At 43.2% G+C, this 14,464-nt stretch overlaps 1 protein-coding gene across 4 annotated transcripts in view; it reads left to right on the forward strand.

Annotated features, from left to right (window-relative positions):
• The window catches only part of JAKMIP2 (janus kinase and microtubule interacting protein 2), a 182,626-nt gene that overhangs the window by 105,301 nt on the left and 62,861 nt on the right, over positions 1-14,464 (forward strand). For all 4 annotated transcript variants that reach the window (XM_086701061.1, XM_025923462.2, XM_086701051.1 and 1 more), the window contains exon 2: positions 3,248-3,523. In XM_086701061.1, the coding sequence (XP_086557187.1) occupies positions 3,395-3,523 (129 nt within the window). In that variant the 5' untranslated portion in view covers positions 3,248-3,394. The remainder of the gene's footprint in view (positions 1-3,247; positions 3,524-14,464) is intronic.

The raw sequence follows: 14,464 nt of genomic DNA on the forward strand, positions 1-14,464 counted from the left end.
CGGGATGTACGGGACCATCCTTATGAATAAAGGATCAACTTATCCATAAGTTGATTCTATTGCTAACTTTCTGTGATGCTTTTTTCTGTCCTGAACATGTTTCAAATTTTGTAACCCTTTTCTTTTCCTTAGCCTTTATGGGACTAAACTCAAAATAATTGTCAGACAAAAAAATCATGAAGTCAAGCACATAATGTTATATTTGGGAGAAAGGATTATAAATTAAAATGTAAACTGTGACCATGGCATTGCACATTATTGTTGCGAGCAATACCACAACGCTGGTACTCGTTATTTACAATGGCAGAGAAGAATGTTCAAACCACTAATAAAGTTTAAAAGCAAGACATGAATCCATCAAAGTCTCCATGTGTCAGAGTTGCCACATCATTTTTCATCCCCGTGGCCATGGGTAGGTTCAGGGCTGTATTACGTCTGCCCCGACCAGTGAAGCAGTGAAGCAACTTAATTTCCTGCCTCTAGTCTCTCTCTTCCTAGGAACTCACCTTCCCTCACACTTCCCGAGCTACCTCTCTAAAATGCAAAATGAGCTACCTCTCTAAAATGCCTCTAAAATGAGGCAGTGCAGCCCAGGACATCAAAGCCTGGGTCCCAGTCTTGCATGAAGGCCCCATCAGCTATGAACTCAGGCATTTTAGGCAAGTTACTTAATCTTTCTGTGAATCATTTCCCCCTAATTTTAGTGAGGATGAAATGAAAGCAGTATGTTAAGTGCTTAGTCCAATGTCGAGCTCATAGCAGTCAGTCAGTATAAGCTTTTATTATTACACTTCTATTCAACTGTTTCATTTCTACATAATGAAATCGAATCATTGGCAATGATATCTAACCACTGATCATGCAGGAACCTGTGTGATCTAACCCCCGTTTGTCTTCTCCCAGGTCACAACCTTCTCTAAATACATCTGGCAAATTTGTGACTCCAAGTACTTCTCAAGCTCTTTCTCTGCCATTTCTGTATCTCTGGTGTTGGTTAACCATCCAACTTCAGCTCAGGTCATGATCTTGCAGTTTATGAGTTTGAGCGCAGTTTGGGAGTACAGAGCCCGCTTCAGATCCTCTCTCCACCCCCCCCGCCCCTCCCCCACTCGTATGCATGCACGCTCTCTCTCTCTCTCTCAAAAATAAATAAATATTAAAAAGAAGAAAAGGAAAGCCTTATTTCATCCAGGAAGACCATGAGGCTATGAAGTGACTATGAAGCTTTCCTCAAATTCCTCCTTTTTTTGTGTTCTGGCAGCACCATAGGGGTTTAAGAGAAGTTGACCAAAGGGAGCCATATTTTATAGGAAACACAAACAGGACCATCGGTGGACTAGAGAAGAGAAATGATGGATACAAGAAAAAAGGATGGCTTCTAAGCTTAGATCTGAACAACTGGGCCTGTCGTGGTGCATTTATTGATATGGGAAGCCTGGAGGGAATAAGGCTGTGAGGGACTAGTAATAAAAACATCCATGTTTTAGGTTAGGTTTGATAGGCCAGTCAAATATCCCGGTAGAATTGGTAAGTAAGATGTTGAATATGTGAGTCAGGATTTGGGGAACGGTCAGGGCTATGGATATAAAATGGGGAGTCATTACTCTATAGGTGGGACCAGAGGAGATAACTTTGGGGAACCCTGGGGACCAGCAATATTTAGAGATCAGCTAGAGGAAGAGAAACCTGTTAACATACATGTGTGAGTTTACTCGCCTAGCACCTTCTTGAAGTTAAATACTGTCTCATTTAGCTTTGTGCCTAGCAGTGTTTGTCATAAAAATCCAATAAAAGCTTGTTAAATTCATTTCAACTCTAAAAGCAAAGAATGGTGGCCTCTTAGACATCTCCCACCTGTACACTTAAATACTTTGGCAACATTTGCAAAATAAGCATGAAGAACGACGCCAGCATCCAGATTAGGGTGGAAAATGGTGGATAGTTCCATGACTTCTGGAGACAGACTGGTCCTCCTTACCTCCTAACCTCTCCCTAGCCCTTTCCCTAGGGTCACACTGCAAAGGGCAGGGCCCCAGTGCTCACGTAGAAATGGCAGGAAGCCCAGGATCCCAGCATGATCCTCCAGGCTGTATACCATGGGCCTTGAGAGAGCAGCAGCTGCCAGAACATATGGGTGACCAGTAGGAATTCCCCATAGTTGTGGACTGAAGCACCTCCGTGTACACAATACCCAATTTTCAAAAAGGTTTTGCGACAAACTTTCTCTAGTATCTTGCCATGTTTTTCCCATTGACTTTAACAGTTTCATACCCATGTTTTTCTGATCCCGTTCCTGCGAAGCATTTAAGAATTTGTAGATCAAGACACATCCCTCTTTTTCACTCTCTTCTTGCTACTGGTCTGTTTAGGACTTCATCATCCTTCACCTTGGAAAGTTCGGTAGCCTTCTATCTAGTCTCCCTACCTGCATTTTCTCCCCACTTTGCCATCAGAATGACTACACCAAAGCATTTCCCTGTTAGGGTATCCACCTGCCACAAACTTCAATGGCTTCCATTGCTTACTAAAAATGTAAGATTCCAAAATTTTAAGGTTGATGTTCCAGATATCCCACAATCTGTCATTTCCAGGCACCCTGTCCAGTATTAGTGCCCATCAACCATACTCTGCCTAATGGATCAGGCCCCCATTTTTTCCCCACAAAATAGTTACTGTAGTTGTTTGTTTGTTTGTTTTTGTTGTATATCAGCACCTGCCATTTCTTTTGCTCAGGATGCTTCACCTGTTTCCAAATCCATTAACATCCTACTCCTCAAATTCCAGGCCAGTGCCACCTTCTTCAAGGAAACTCCTTACTCACCCCACTGGAGGGAGAAGTCCTTGTCTATACTTCTGAAAGAACTAGTGCTTATTTTTTTTTTTAATTTTTTTACATTTTATTTGAGGGAGAGGGAGTGTGTGTGTGGCATGAGTGAGTGCTAGCAGGGTAGAGGCAGAGAGAGAGGGAAAGAGAACCTGAGCTGAAAGACATAAAGAGCACTCCAAGATAGGAAAGATACACTCAAATAGTCATAGGTCTTTGGAGGATTTTGAGCAGGGCATTTACATGACCAGACCAGATCTTTGGAAAGATCGCTCTAAATTTATGTGCAAGGTGGATGGGAGGATCTGGGGACAGGATCCCTCAGGAGGAGGCTCCTACATGTTGCTCAGGCTGAGAGACACCACCTCGCACCTCTCCCAGGTCTCTGCCACAGCAGTAACCGCTGTCTCTGCCTCTAATCAGGGCTTCCAGGGCAGCGGCTGAGGAGACCTTACCAAGGAGCACCACGCAGTAGATGCTGAAACATCGCCCCCAGGAGAAGAAGCAGTAACATGGCAGCACCTGTTTGAAAGGAATTAAAAAGCAGCAGACTCCCTTTAGAAAGGAACAATGTCCAAGAAAGGGCGAAATAAGGGCGAGAAGCCCGAAGCACTCATCGTCGCCCTTCAAGCTGCCAATGAAGACCTCAGAACCAAGCTCACCGACATCCAGATAGAGCTGCATCAGGAGAAGTCCAAGGTGAGTGAGGCCCCTTGGGGCCACAGCCTGGAGAGCGGCTCTGGCCCAGCTCTGCCTGCTGGCCCACCCCAGTGGCTCCTCTCTGCCATTTTCTGAGAAGAGCAACGACCCCTGTATTTATGGAGATTCTCTTGTGTGTGTGTGTGTGGCAGGACTCGAGCACAGGATTCACAGAAGGTGAAAATAACATGCTCATGAGACTGATCTCTGCCTCCTCAGGAAGCCTGGTTCAGGAAACCAGGTATAATCATTGAGACGACATCCACCCCCACTCCCTCCCACCACTTCTTAGTTGTCCTATCCTGGGCGAGCTCCGCCCTGCCCTCTATGGGTTCTTCCCGGTATGGCACAGGACAGCCTTTCTAAAATAGATCCTATCTGGTCACTCTTCTTCTCAAACCCTTCAGCGGCTTCTTACCTTTCTCAAAGCCAAAGGGTTTTCCCTACCACTACAGGATATCTCTTCCGCCCCTCGATGAGGAATCTCACAGTACTTTACCCCAGATGACTCTGTTCTATCCTCTTTGCTGGATCAAAATATCCACTGATCACATTTAGGGCCTTTGCCCCTTTGCCCCCAGGCAGCTGTGTACCTCTTTCCTATGTCAGCTCTGGTACCTCCCATCTGTCACAGTCTCTAAGATAGTACACTTCTCATGCCCAGTTACTTCCATAGCCTATTTTGATTCATTTAATAGTGATTTCTGTATTTATCTATTTACTTGTTTAGTGCTTATTTCTGCTGTCCAGTGTAATCTCCCAAGAAAGCAGAGTCCTACCTGACCTCTATCCCCAGAACCTAAATAAGTGTCTAGAACTGAAAAGCTTAGCCTGGGTTTGTCGACTGAGCAGAGGAACGAATGAAGGGTGATTCATTCCTTATACCTTAGCTTCGTCAGCAACATCCTACTATCTCAAGAGCTCTGCTGAGGCTCCAATTAGGCAAGTATGTAAAGCGGTTATGATGATTGGATGAGAAAATTCGTATCACACGCTCAGAGAGATGCCAGGCACCTGGTATACTCCTAAAAAATTATTCATAGTAATATTCTTTCTAATACCTCTGTACCTGAGTCAGTTGCTAACTCAATTTAGGAAAGTCTCTTCACTCCTCTGAATCTCATCTCTTAGCTGGATATGCTAACACTTATCTCTCCAGAGTGGTGCAGATATCAAATAGGGTCACAGACAGGAAAGTATTTTCAAATATCCGACATACAGGAGACATTTTGCTCCCTCCAAACCAGGCAACTGCCAGCTTAAAGTTGCCCTATGTAGATAACTCTTTCTATAGTAACACAAATAGATGTTCCTGATCTAGCTATAGATCAAAAATCAATATCCTTATTCTTTTTTATCTATATCTTCTTCCTTGACATTGCTATTAAATTTTAATTATTGGGGTGCCTGGGTGGCTCAGTTGGTTGAGTGTCTACCTTCAGCTCAGGTCATGATCTCACGGTTTGTGAGTTAGAGCCCTGTGGTTGGCTCTGTGTTGACAACTCGGAGCCTGGAGCCTGCTTCAAATTCTGTGTCTTCCTCTCTCTTGTCCCTCCCCTGCTCACACTCTGTCCCTGTCTCAAAAATAATGAATAAACATTAAAAAAATTAATTATTGGGCCACCTGGGTGGCTCAGTCAGTTAAGCATCCAACTCTTGACTTCCACCAGGTCATGGGTTCGAGCCTTACATCGGGCTCTGTGTCCACAGTGTGGACCCTGCTTGGGATTCTCTCTCCCTGCCTCTCTGTCTGCCCCTCTCCTGCTCTTGCTCTCTCTCTCTCTCTCAAAATAAATAAGCTTAAACAATTTTTAAAATTATTTATTTTCCCAAATATGTATTCTCCTGGTTTCAGCAATAATAAAGCTTGGATCTGCCAAAGCCCCTTGCCTCCTGTCTCTGCTAAGGCTTAACCTTGGATAACCAGGCCCCATTGTAAAATTTGTGAAGGAAGCTTTTTTCCATGAAACTAAAAGGGACGTGATATCATAAAAACAAAGAGAATAAAACAAAACAGAAACACTCATTTGAGAGTCAGTAGACCAAGGCCTTGTGTTTATCTCTCCTCGGGGACAAATTTAAGTGTCTCAATACCTTGACCCGTAATTCAGATGACTGAATGTGTTTCTGCATATCTTTGTCTCTCAAGCATCACTGTGCATTAGAATAACCTGGGGGAACTCATTAAAAATTGAGATCTCTGGGCCCACAGTGCAAAGCTTCTGATAAAGCAGGCATGGTGAGGGCCAGGACTTATACCTCTAGCAGACCGTCCAGGCAGTCCCCGTGGAGGTGGCTCTCTGCCTTCTTGTTGGCAAACATACCACTCTATAAGATTCCTTCCAGGTCTGACAGTCTATGAACATTTCACCAGTTTTAACTTTCCCTGGGGCAGCATAACGTTTCAAGGGAGGCCGACTCCTTTAATTGTAGTAATGACAGGATGACAAACTCCATTCATGGGAGAAGCCTGTCCATCTGGAGACCGGTAGCCATAAACTGACACTGATTTACGGAGAGCAGACTCCTGAGGTTTCAAAAGGCAGAGGTCCTGCAGACCCTACCACTGCCAATTTTGCACACATTCAAGTCTTTTAAAAGGGGGAAGTCTTGAGCGTGGACAGGGCTACCTGTTTATTCAGGGCCTGGCACTGGTATCTAAGCCAGCAGATCAAATGTAACCTCCCCTTCCTCTGACAAGAGCCTGGAAGCCAGCCTCATGTAGAAAAGCACTGCCCTTATCCTTCTCTCTGCTGGCTGCCCCCAGTTTCCCTCTCTGTGGCAGTTAATTACAGTCCCAGCACAGGGACTAAAACAAAGCCCCATCGCCTGTCAGCAGCCTTCCCCAAAGAGCAAAGGGAATTTAGAGGGCAAGCAAGTTATAAAGCAGTTTTATTAAAATAAATATGATTGTGTTTCCAAAGGCCCAGGCTTTTTTTTTTTTTTTTTTTTTTCCAACGTTTATTTATTTTTGGGACAGAGAGAGACAGAGCATGAATGGGGGAGGGGCAGAGAGAGAGGGAGACACAGAATTGGAAACAGGCTCCAGGCTCTGAGCCATCAGCCCAGAGCCTGACGCGGGGCTCGAACTCACGGACCGCGAGATCGTGACCTGGCTGAAGTCGGACGCTTAACCGACTGCGCCACCCAGGCGCCCCTAAAGGCCCAGGCTTTAAGAGAGAGAATATAGACAATGCCAAGATGGAACTCATCCTCTCAGTTTGGCTCCTAGGCTATCATGATAAAATCACAATTCAGCTACTGAGAAATGGGCAAGGTAAAGAGGGGAAACCTTTGGAATGATGGAGCAGTACTCATTTTTCCAGAAAGACACATCTTCCCACTGACATTTACAGAACACACTGCAGACAGAGTCATGAATGTTTTAAACTGATTATATAAATAGCTACACATTATTGAATGTGAACGTGTACTATCTGTCACACACTGTAATAAGCACATTTCATCCTGACATCACTGCACCTCTCTCACTTAGCACCTGGGTGACCCTGAGGAGGTTTTAAAATCCCTCTGTGTTTCCTTTTCCTCCTCTGTCAAATGGGAGAATAGCAGTGTCTACTTCATACGGCTGTGTGTGGGTATGTTGGTCTTGAATAGTGAGTTTGTGTCAAGCATGTTCATTATTATGATTCCAGTGTAGGTGGGCATTGTTGTTATCCCCATATTACAGATGAGGAAACTGAGGCTCAGTGAAGTAACATAATTTACCCGGAGTCACATTGTTACTAGGTGGCAGAACTGGTTCTTCCACTCCCTTTGCGTCTCCTCCAAAGTCTATTCTCTTATTTTCTTTTCTGATACATTTTCCCCAGCTTTATTGAGCTATAACTGATATATCACATTGTATTCATTTTAGGTGTACGACATAATGATTTGACATATGTATATATTAAAGAATGATTACAACAAGAAGTTTACTCAACATCCGTCACCTCACATAGTTACAAAATATTTTTTCTTGTGATGAGAACTTTTAAGATCTCCTCTCTTCACAACTTTCTTGTTTTTAAATGTTCTATATCTTTTTTAAAAGTTTATTTATTTATTTTGAGAGAGAGAGAGAAAGAGAGTCTGCAGGCACAAAAGAGGAGGGGGGGGAGAGAGAGAGAATCCCAAGCAGGCTCCACGCTGTCAGCTAAAATCCTGACGTGGGGCTCCACCCCACAAACTGTGAGATCATGACTTCAGCTGAAATCAAGAGTTGGACATTTAACCAACTGAGTCACCCAGGTGCCCTTCTGTCTTCAAAAGTTTCAAATATGCAGTACAGTCTTGTTAATTATACCCACCATGCTGTACGTTATATTCCCAGATCTTATTCATCTTATAATTAGGAGTTTTTCCCTTTTAACCGCCTTTACCCATTTCTCCCACCTGTAACCCCCAGCCTCTGACACCCAGCAATCTGTTCTCTATATCTATGGGTTCAAGGTTTTTAGATTCCTCATACAAGTGAGATCACATAGTGTTTGTTTTTCTGTCTCTGACTTATTTCACTTAGCATAATACTCTCAGGGTCCAACTGTGTTCTTGCTAATGGCAAGATTGCCTTCTTTTTAGTGGCTTAATGATATTTTATTGTGTATATGTACTTTATATAATGTGTGTATACACACACTTTCTTTATCCATTCATCCATTGATGGACTTAGGTTATTTCCATGTCTTACAGAACCTATGCTCTTAAAAAATAAGAAGGTAACTTTTTTTCTCCCTTCCCCTCCCCCATGGTCTTAAATTCTGAGAACAAACTGAAGGGTTGATGGGGGTTGGGGGAGAGGGGAAAGTGGGTGATGGGCATTGAGGAGGGCACCTGTTGGGATGAGTACTAGGTGTTGTATGGAAACCAATTTGACAATAAACTGTATTTAATATATTAAAAAAAGGGAAGATCTGGGGCACCTGGGTGGCTCAGTTGGTTAAGTGTCTGACTCTTGGTTTTTGCTCAAGTCACGATCTCATGGTTCGTGATTTTGAGTCCTGCATTGGGCTCTGCGATGACAGTGCGGAGATTCTGTCTGCCCCTCTCTCCAAATAAATAAATAAGCTTAAAAAAATTTAAAGGTCCGGAAAAAAATGGAAACCTTTAGCAAAGAAAGAAAGAATGGCAGAAGTTTGTTCTACACTATTATGCAAATTACAAGTGAAGAAACAAAGTGTTGGGGGTGGGAGTAGATGAACCCTTCCCCCATAGATGTCTGCGTTTCCACTGCGGGGAAATGAAACAAAAATACTAGACACAGTCAACATCTAGTTAGTAGAAATTTGTCTACAAGAGTTGCCAAGCACTGATAGGAATAACAGTTCAGGTAAGTCGGTCGTTTTGACTGAACTCCAAGCATAATGACTGAGAAGATGGAACCGGGGAGGCCCCTGTGGTGGGTAGGAGGGAACAGAAAGTGAGGCCTCTGTGCTGTATGTCCTTGTCATTTCTGAGCCTGCACATTCATGTCTATAAAATGAGCGGATTGTGGACAGCATAGAGTCGCTACAGTCCTTCCAGAATGGTAGGGATACGTCAGGGAAGGCAACTGTGTGCTCCAGCTCTTCCTGCATGGAGATAGCTCTCAGGATCCTCAGGGGTCAGACGTCCCCTGGCCCCCTGGTCTAGGTGATGCCTCTTCCCCTACATCCATTTACTCTGTCACATCACCCTGCTGTACCTGTGTCATAGAACTCTGTACTGTCTGAAGGTATCATGTTCTGCTTATGTATCGCCTGCTGACTCCCTCACTCTCAGTATAATGTAAGCTTCTCATGGGTAAGAGACCATGTGTGCTTAAGGTACCCCCTAGGGAAGATGCCTTCAGTGATTTGAGTACTGCCTGGCATGAAGGAGGTGCTCACTGCTACTTGTTGAGAACATTCTCATGTTGCCTTTTAGAAACTTTCCCAACAACCCCCTGGCATAAATTTATTTATTTAGGTAGAAAGCCCGAGGCTTGAGCAGAGAAAGGATTTCCATCCAGGTCTGTCCCTTTTTTGGACCAGCCCTCTGAGCCATTAGGCTTCGGTGTTTTCCTCTGTTTGTCTCTCCTGTGGACAGCGTGAGGCCATGATCCACTGCCCAGGGTGTGAGCTCACAGGGGATTGCTGTGAGATGTGAAATCCACTCACCAATTCCCTAGGGCTTCCTACTTTTCCTCAGAGGCAGCCTACAGCTCCAGTGAACCCCGAGGGCACAGTGACAGAGGGCTTGGAGGCCCAGGTAGCAGAGAACAGGGCTCTACGCTGGAGGCAGCAAAGCAGCAGGCCTGGGTTGCAGGGTCTGGAGGAGTCAGCTCCAGACAGGAGTTTGCACAACTGGAACAGCCCTCAGACTGCAGAACACTTTCAGACCTCCCAGCGAGCCTGGGAGGAGGGCAAGGTGTAATTACTATTCCAATTTCTCTGAAAAAGAAAATGAGTTCTTAACTCACTTAACTGATGTGCTCCCAATGACACAGCAAGTGGAGGAAGGAGCCAAAATGGGAATTCCCGGATGACCTGGGTAATACTGAGTATCTTGTTGCCTCTAGGACTCCCAGAAAATCAGCCAACCCTTGTCCTCAGGTGACTGCTAGGGAGCCTCCACATTCAAGGCCCCAATTTGGGAGGCAGTATTTCTTGCCTTATGCACTTTTTGTTTTGTTTTCAGGAAGTGTTAAATGTCTAAAAGTAAGAAATGCAACAATAGAAGCCTTTGTACCTTCCCAGTCGTATAAAATTGCCCTTATAAGCACCCTTGTGATAGTGGGAGCTTTTCCCTCCTTCTCATCTCCTGACTGAGTGGTACTTAGTGCCTGGGAGACCCCCTGCCTGCTTACTGTGAGTTTCGATCTCCTGGAACATCCAGGGCAGATAATCCACACCAAAGCTTAACATTAGCTTGTCTTGCCTTGATAACCTCTCAACTTCCTTATCTTGGACAAGGCCATCCAATTTTTAAACCTAGATTTCTAAGGTCACGTCAAAGCTCAAACATCACCATCTTTATCTTGGCAGAATTTACACTGGCATTTTTCAAAGGCCAGACTAGAACGGAAGATACAATGCGAGACCATTGTGGGATAGTCATAAATGTTCTTCCTTCTGTCACAGTGTCAGCTCTTCTCAGTAAGATTACATTTTCCTAGGGATTTGTTCTCTTCCATAAAACCTCTGTATCTTTCAGAGCCCTGCTCACTGCTCAGCCCCTTGTCCTGTCTCACCCCACCCCCCACTCCTGCACACACATAATCTGAGTTTCTTCCAAGTTAAGAGTAGATGCTGCTAATACTAGGGAACTCAAGACATCCCTAGGAGGCCAGTTTTACCTTTGAACATCTGTATCTGTTAGGAAAATAGTTATTACAGTCTTAATATAATAGTAATGTTAGTCTTAGCCTGGTAATATGGGTTTTTATATTTATCTTGTTGGTATTAATATAGCATTGCATGATATTATGGTATTAATATAGCATTGCATGATATAATAGTATTAATATGTACAATATCTGTCAAAATTAACACTGTACTATTTAACTATTGATAATTATTAATCTCCCAGGTGTTCCAGCCTTTGCAAAGGTCTTTTGAAACATTATCTAAGTCAGCCCTCACAACCATATGAGAATGAGGCCCCCAATCCCAGTTTACTTATGAGAAAACTGAGGCTGGGGTTGGTAAAGAGCTTGCTGGAGGTTTCAAAGTGAGCAGGCAGGTCCAGGACCTGACCCAGACCCGCCTCCTGGCCCACACTGGTCTCTCCACAGTCTTCTTCACACTCTGTTTGTACAGAGACCAGTCCTCACACTTCTCATATGACGTTCAGGTGACACAGACGTTACCTACATCACAGAGCTGCTGAGGGTAAACATGGTGGTGTGTGTAAAGCCTTTGGGAAGGTGCCAAACTCACAGTAAACCTCCAATAAATGCTATCATGTGATACAGTGGAAATTTTTGTCTGAAATATTTCCACTTATCAAAATGGATTCTTTCTTCTTCCAAGTATTTTTTTTTTTCTACTTCAAGTATTATCTTTATATTTTTCATTGTTACTCAGGAGTAGTCTTTTCTCTCTTTGGGTACCATTTACATTAAGATGGTAAAGTCCATTTTCTTACCAGTACAATCTGAGCTGCAAATAATTTTCAGAAAATTATTTTACTACAAAAATTTTAAGTGGCTTTTTTTTCCCTCCCAAATGTCAATCACATCCTTTGTGTCTCCTTCATAGTCAAACACTTCTCCCAAGCTTAGAAAAACAAGTCATACCTAGAAATTCTGCAAAAATGCCAGTTTCTATGGCAACCAAATAAGCAGACATGAAAAATGTCAAATGTAATCAATCAATGCCTTTGAATTTTCTTTGAGTTCTATGGATTCCTTTAAGTGATGGACAAGAAGGCCAGTGTTTGTTTTTTTCTTCAGGTTGGAATATATTTTCTGTATACCTATATTTTCATTTTTTTTCTTTTTTATTCATCTCCAATCTACACACAAAGGATCAGTGTTTATAATTTGAGGGAAATGACAGAATCACAATGTGAAATAATCTAAGACCCCTGCAGAGAGTTTGACATAAATAATTTTAGGTCCTGGATATCTCCTCTTATAGTCAGTAATATTACCCTCCTTTTCATAGTACTTTACAGTTCAAGGTACTTTCCCAAGCATTATCTAATTTAACCCACAAAATAATCCTGTTATGGGTAAGTTGTAAGCATAACCAAAGATCCTCAGAGGGATAAAGCAACTTCCTTAGATATAGCAGATTGTTAAATAAAAATGCAAACCCAGAATTACTTATCCTTTGTCCCTTTTTACTAGTTATTTTTTGTTCTCAAAAGAACTGCTAAAATTTCCGTTAAGTAAGTTGCTACCTGCCAGCCTTTATAGTCAAGATGTTCCAAAGGCCTAACGTAAGTACAACCTGCTGAAATTGAAGGTAACTAATTTCTTATCACTTGAAGTAAAGTTAACTTCAAGTGCAGGGTAAATTATCAGAGTTTCTAAATCAATGAAAAATAAGCCCTCTTTTTTCACAAAAACTGCATTATTAGAAGAGAAATCAGGAAGCTTTTTCTATAGAGGGCAAAATAGTACAGATTTTTGGCTTTGCAGACCAGTCTCTCTGAGACCGCTGAACTCCATTGTGGCAAGAGCATGACTGTGTTCCAGTAAAACTTTATTCACAAAAATAGAGGCAAGAAATTATTTGTCTCATGGGCTGTGGTTTATCTACCCATAGTCTAGTCACTTGAGTTTATTCTAGAAAAATGGGGAGTAAGGTTTAGGTTGTCCTTATTGAAGCACTGAGAGAATTATCAAGCAGAAGACAGGCATTCTTATATGTGATGGTCTTTTGTTTATTTGTTTCTTTGATTGTTTTATGCAGGGAAGTGATGGATGAGCGGTTGCTCCAAGAAACCCTACAAGTCTGTGTTCTCTAAACCATATGACAGGATGTATTATTCTTGCCTCTGGTTAGAGGGCTAGCCAGGGAAACATACTGGCATACATTCTTTAATTGCACACACACTCTCAGGCTCTTTATTATGTGTTGTGCTGGCAACCACTGGGTAGACAAAGATGAACAAGGCTTGTTGGCAGCTTTCGAGCAGTTTGCAGTCTGGAGTAGGAGCAGGAGAAGAGGTGGTGAAGACAGATAAGCATGCAAAAAACGATACCCATAGTATAAAGAAAAATGCAGAAAGGAGCAGTAAGGGGGTATTAGCCAAGTGCACTGAAAAGACATAAGCAGGAGAAATGAGGTTTGTCCTGGGCAGTCGGGGTGGTATGACTGGAGAAGGTGACATCTAGCTGGCCACGAGTGATGATAGGATCCCCAAGAGAGCTGAGGGAAGGGCAGGTCAGGAAGAGAAAACCATAGGCACATGGGTACAGAGATTCAGGGCATGTGCAGGAAAGAGCATAATCCCCCTTAATCATGCCTGTAGTATGGGACAGGTGAGGAGAGGTACAGCAGGAAGCAGAAATGGGAGCTGGAGGTCCAGCCGAATCTTTTTTTTCACTTTTTTTTAAATGTTTATTCATCTTTTGAGAGAGAGAGTCGGAGCACGAGTGGGGGAGGGGCAGAGAGAGGGAGACAGAATCCGAGCAGGCTCCAGACACTGAGCTGTCAGCAAAAAGCCCGATGTGGGGCTGGAACTCACGAGCCATGAGATCATGACCTGAGCAGAAGTCAGCTGCTCAACTGACTGAGCCACCCAGGCACCCAGCCAAATATTCTGAGAGCCTGAAAGGCAAAGCTGAGGTGTAGGGGTTCCATTCTACAACATAAAGGAGCCCTGGGTGATTTTTGAGCAAGTACATAGATCACGTCAGACTTGGGCTTTACTAAGAGAAGTGTCACCAAGCAGCGTGGGGAAAGCCAGGTTCATTCATTCAACACACCAAGAACCCTAGACCAAAGCTGTCCAGGAGAAATATAATGGGATCCACAAATGCAAGCCATGTATATAATTTTTAAATTTCTTGTAACCACAATTATAAAACATAAAAGGAATCATTGTTTTTTTTTTTAATATTTATTTTGAGACAGAGACATAGAGCACGCGTGCACACATGCATGGGAGGGGCAGAGAGAGAGGGAGAGAGAATCCCAAGCAGGTTTTGTGCTGCCAGTGCAGAGCCAGACACCGGGCTCCATCTCACGAACCTCGAGATCGTGACCTGAGCCAAAATCACAAGTCGGTCACTTAACCAACTGAGCCACCCAGGCGCCCCTCGTTTTAATAAGATACTTTATGTAACGCAATTTATCCAAAATACTATTTCAATATCTAATCTATATAAAAACGATTACTAAGACTTCTACATTCTTTGTCTTACACTAAGACTTCAAAATTTGGTGTGTATTTTCACTTAGAGCAAGTCTCAATTCAGACCTGGGGCATTTCAAGCACTTGGTGTGGCTAGTAGTCCCCAGACTGGAT

Source organism: Puma concolor, chromosome A1 (assembly GCF_028749965.1).
Source record: "Puma concolor isolate L17-30 chromosome A1, mPumCon1.1.hap2, whole genome shotgun sequence".
NCBI classification, from domain to species: domain Eukaryota; kingdom Metazoa; phylum Chordata; class Mammalia; order Carnivora; family Felidae; genus Puma; species Puma concolor.